This window comes from Protobothrops mucrosquamatus, unplaced genomic scaffold (genome assembly GCF_001527695.2).
Source record: "Protobothrops mucrosquamatus isolate PMUCROS unplaced genomic scaffold, P.Mucros_1.0 scaffold_267, whole genome shotgun sequence".
Taxonomy (NCBI): Eukaryota; Metazoa; Chordata; class Lepidosauria; order Squamata; family Viperidae; genus Protobothrops; species Protobothrops mucrosquamatus.
The window spans coordinates 8786-12695 of NW_015386343.1; the positions used below are offsets into that span (position 1 = coordinate 8786).

A 3910-nucleotide genomic window follows, 5' to 3' on the forward strand; every position below is an offset into this window, starting at 1 on the left:
CGTACACTTAAGCCAAACACGTAACATAACATTTTAGATCATAATGAACTTTAATGACTACGTTTGTTATAATGGTACTATGGGGGAAAATGCTAGGAACCTTTTGCTCTTGTGTTGCTTCTAATACTTCTTTTGTCCTAGCAACAAGCTGGTCCTTATCTTTGATCTCTTGTTCCAAAACAGCAACTCGCATCTGCAGTTGATTAACTTGCTTCTCTTTTTCATGGCATTCAGCATCTAAGGTAGTATTCTCCCGACGTAAGGATAGAACTTCTTGCTTCATTCTCTGGCATTCCTTATCGATTGGGAAAATAAAGCATTCTAAAGTATTTTAAAGATTTAAGCTTGATTCAAAAAGTAAGTATACACTGCAACAATTGTTTAGATCATATAACTGCATTACATTCACCTATTATAATGTGGAATATTTTCTGTATTTTTAATTGCTTATAAAGTATACAGCTAGAAATTGTTAAGTCATGAAAATCAGATCTTTAAATGGACAAATTGGCAAATGTTACATACATCTTCTGCACTTGATAATTTTGCTTTAAGTTCCCTGACTGTGGAATCGCCTTTGTATCTCCTTTCCATTAAGTCTTTGTTAGCAAGTTCCAGCTCCTTCAGCCTGTTCTGCAGTTGCTGGACAGTTTTCTGATGCAAGTTTTCCAAGTCTCTTTTCTGTTGCTCATTCTGTTGCTGATAATGTGCTTGTGCCTATGGAAAATAGAAAGTGTTTTAGTAATTCTTAATTTTAAAAGGAATCATTTGTTTTATACACTGTATTATTTATATACCTGCAGAGTTTTTTCCTTCTCATTTGATAATTCCTGAGTGTGTTTGCTGTTCAATGATGCTATCTTGGAGGCCCATTCGCTTTTTAAATTATCTAGTTCTCTGCTCTTTTCTGACAAGGCCTAAGAGAAAAAAGCATAGTCACTAGGGTTTCATATAATCCTAGAATTTAACTCTAACAAAGTTTTATTAAAGGACCACAGTCATAATGTCTTATTTGTCTATTTAAAACATATAGCAATATAAATATTGTTCTGCATACCTTCACAATCCTATACTAATCTAAATTGTTTTCTTTAAAAAAAAAGGTTTTGTAGCATATTAAAACATGAATTTCCTCCAATGAGTTAGGCTTTCACCCACTTAAGCTTATGTTACAATTAATTTGTTATTCTTCAAAATATAATAACATTTTGTTAATTTTGCTATTATTTGCTATTCTGATAAAAAAAAATATTTCTATACAGAGGTTCAGCAATATATGTTCCATTAGCTTTATAGTTAGAAACTCTTGATAAAACAGCTGAAATAGCTAAATATATTTATATTGGTTTTCTCTAAATTGGGGCATACTGAAGCTTTGCTCTTACCTGCTGTGTATAATTCAGCTGTCTTGTAAGGTCCTCCTCTGTTCTGCTAAGTTTTTGTTCTAGCAATAACTTTGCTTCCTATAAACAATTGAAAGTTTCTCATCAATATATTTTCAGTCTACAAAGTGATTAATTGTAATATATTCTCCTGGACATTGGAGGGTTTTTTATCAGTCGACATGCATAGGCTTGTACTGTAAGATTGCCTTATTTAGCACATCATTTGCAAGCATATTTATACTACAGGAGTTACACAGGCTGTTTGGTTCTTTTTAAAAATATTTTTAGAATATTCATTCAAAACTAGATGAAATTTCAATTTAGACTTCAGTAACAAATGACTTTGGATTTAATGGATAAAATTTTCCTAACACTGTCTTTGTTATCTTTGATTTAATGGACAGTCAAAAATAAGACATCCCTTACCTCTCAAATGGTCTGTTAAACTAAGATGTCATTGTATTACTATCAATCTGGGCGTCGAGGGAGGAGTCCCTCTTGTAGACATCTGCCCGCCGGGTTTTCAGGCATTCCATCAGCCGAGGACCCGGGGTAGGGGCGGGGGGGTAGCGGTCATTATAAGGGAGAGCCTTCATCCTAGGGAGACCACTGTGCCTCAGATAGACGGTGTGGAGTCCCTCCTTGTGAAGTGGGGGCAAGGGGTTCAAGTGGNACTTGAAACTGAAAACAAATACCTTGCATATGCAAAAATGTAAACGGACTATTAGAGAAGAACTAATTAGGAGTCTAGACGTCTATCCATTAGACAAATATTCACTTCGTATTATAGAAAAACATAGTAATTTAAGCATCTTAGAACTAGTTCACTTTAGTACCCAGAAATCTATTTAATGTTGATGTTGATACTTGATTACTTTAATGTTGATATTTCAAAAGGGAAACGAATGCATGTAAATGCTAATTGTTTAAAAAAAAATGTTATAAACCTTTAATTACAACGTGCTATCCAGGAAAGTAGGCAGAAGTTTTAGAAGGTGCTGCAGGCTTGCATGGAATCTGCACTTTTTTTGGTGCAGAGGACTTCATGTATCCTGCAATGATAAGAATTGATCTTGAAATATCTTTTAAGTTTTCAGAAATTTTGAGAAAATTCTTTGATTTTAATTACATATAAGTATATATTTATATATGTATACACATTTACCTGTGTTTTGAGTTGTGTTTTGATTGAGCCCTCTTAAAGGTATGCTATCTTCCCTTTTCTTTAAATACTTTGTTTCCAATCCCACATTTTCACCACTAAGTCAAAAGGAAATAGAACTGTTGTAAGCAGTCATTTTTTAAAGAGTTTTCTAAGTTTCCATGAAAATTTGCAAGAATTTCAAATGCAATTGCAGATCTCCTATGAATTACTTTATTTAAGACAGCAAGTTCATGAATGCTGGCCTCAAAATCATATCCTGGGGACAGAAATTCCTATATTCAAGGCTTAATTCCTTAAGTTTAATGTGGTTATATTAATTCCTTAGGAGTTTGTCTCTGGAAACCTGGTTTTTCTGCTACTATCAAACAGACCATCTCATCTTGTAAGGCCTCTATCATACTTAAATATCATCATCTTTTTGAAACATCATACAAAGAAGGTGGAGAGTGGCATATGACTGATCACAGCACTGATATACAGTGCACTGTCAAACTTTAAGAGATCCAGTCAGTCAGACAGATGAAGAATCTTAGGTATATTTTATAATTGTTCCTATGGCATCTTTGTTATAAGAAGCCATGTTCCATGAAGTGATGGCATTCTGCTTAGACTCTGGGAAAATGAAAAAATGATCTAGCCCCTGGAACAATTCAGATATTTGCTTTTAGATGTTTCTTCACTGACCTAATTTCCCACCAAAAACTATTACTGTGGGTAATAACCTGAATCACTATTAAAATTCATCACAATATATTCTGTTTGCCTGAAGATATACTAACATTTCCCTGCACACTCCCCAAGCTATTCTTAAAAAGAAAAAAAAAGAACATTAGGGTTTTTTTCTGTACTATGGGGGGAATAATATGTCAATTTAATGTTAATTTTCTTTCATATATATATATATATATATATGTTTTCTGAGGTTTTCGCGGGTGTTTGTATGTAGGTCTTTGCTCATTTGGGTTCTCTCCCGCGTAAAATTGGAAGTATCCTGGCGACGTTTCGACGAAGTCACATTCGTCATCTTCAGGCTGGTGTCTTCAGCTTCCTGCTTCTGGGAGTAGTGTGTGTGATCGCAGCTGTTTCTTCCTTTTAACTGCCAGTGGGGTTTGAGCTGATTGGGTGGGAGCTTGGCTGTGTTCTGATTGGGTGGAGGTGTGCTCTGATTGGTTAAGGAGCTTGGCTGTGCTCTGATTGGATGGGGGAGTGTTCTGTTTGGGTGGGGGCTTTGTTGTGCTCAGGTTAGTCTGAGTTGCAGGGGGATTTGAGATGGTGAGCTTCATTGCTGTAGTTTGGCTTCGTGTTCGTGGTCGTGCCACATCTTTATGGTGGGTGTCAGTTTGCTTCATGTATGGATTGG

General features: G+C 35.3%; 1 protein-coding gene and 1 long non-coding RNA gene across 2 annotated transcripts in view; one reads left to right on the forward strand and one right to left on the reverse strand.

The window, feature by feature from the left end:
* SASS6 (SAS-6 centriolar assembly protein) overlaps positions 1 to 3910 on the reverse strand; it is a 25298-nt gene that overhangs the window by 5903 nt on the left and 15485 nt on the right. The window contains exons 5-8 of the mRNA XM_029287238.1: positions 1386 to 1463; positions 798 to 917; positions 526 to 717; positions 101 to 295 (exon numbers count right to left, since the gene is read on the reverse strand). Coding sequence (XP_029143071.1) covers positions 101 to 295; positions 526 to 717; positions 798 to 917; positions 1386 to 1463 — 585 coding nt within the window. The remainder of the gene's footprint in view (positions 1 to 100; positions 296 to 525; positions 718 to 797; positions 918 to 1385; positions 1464 to 3910) is intronic.
* The window catches only part of LOC114923915, a 14714-nt gene continuing 11023 nt past the window's right edge, over positions 220 to 3910 (forward strand). Inside the window, exon 1 of the long non-coding RNA XR_003810735.1 lies at positions 220 to 357. This is a non-coding gene — a long non-coding RNA (uncharacterized LOC114923915). The remainder of the gene's footprint in view (positions 358 to 3910) is intronic.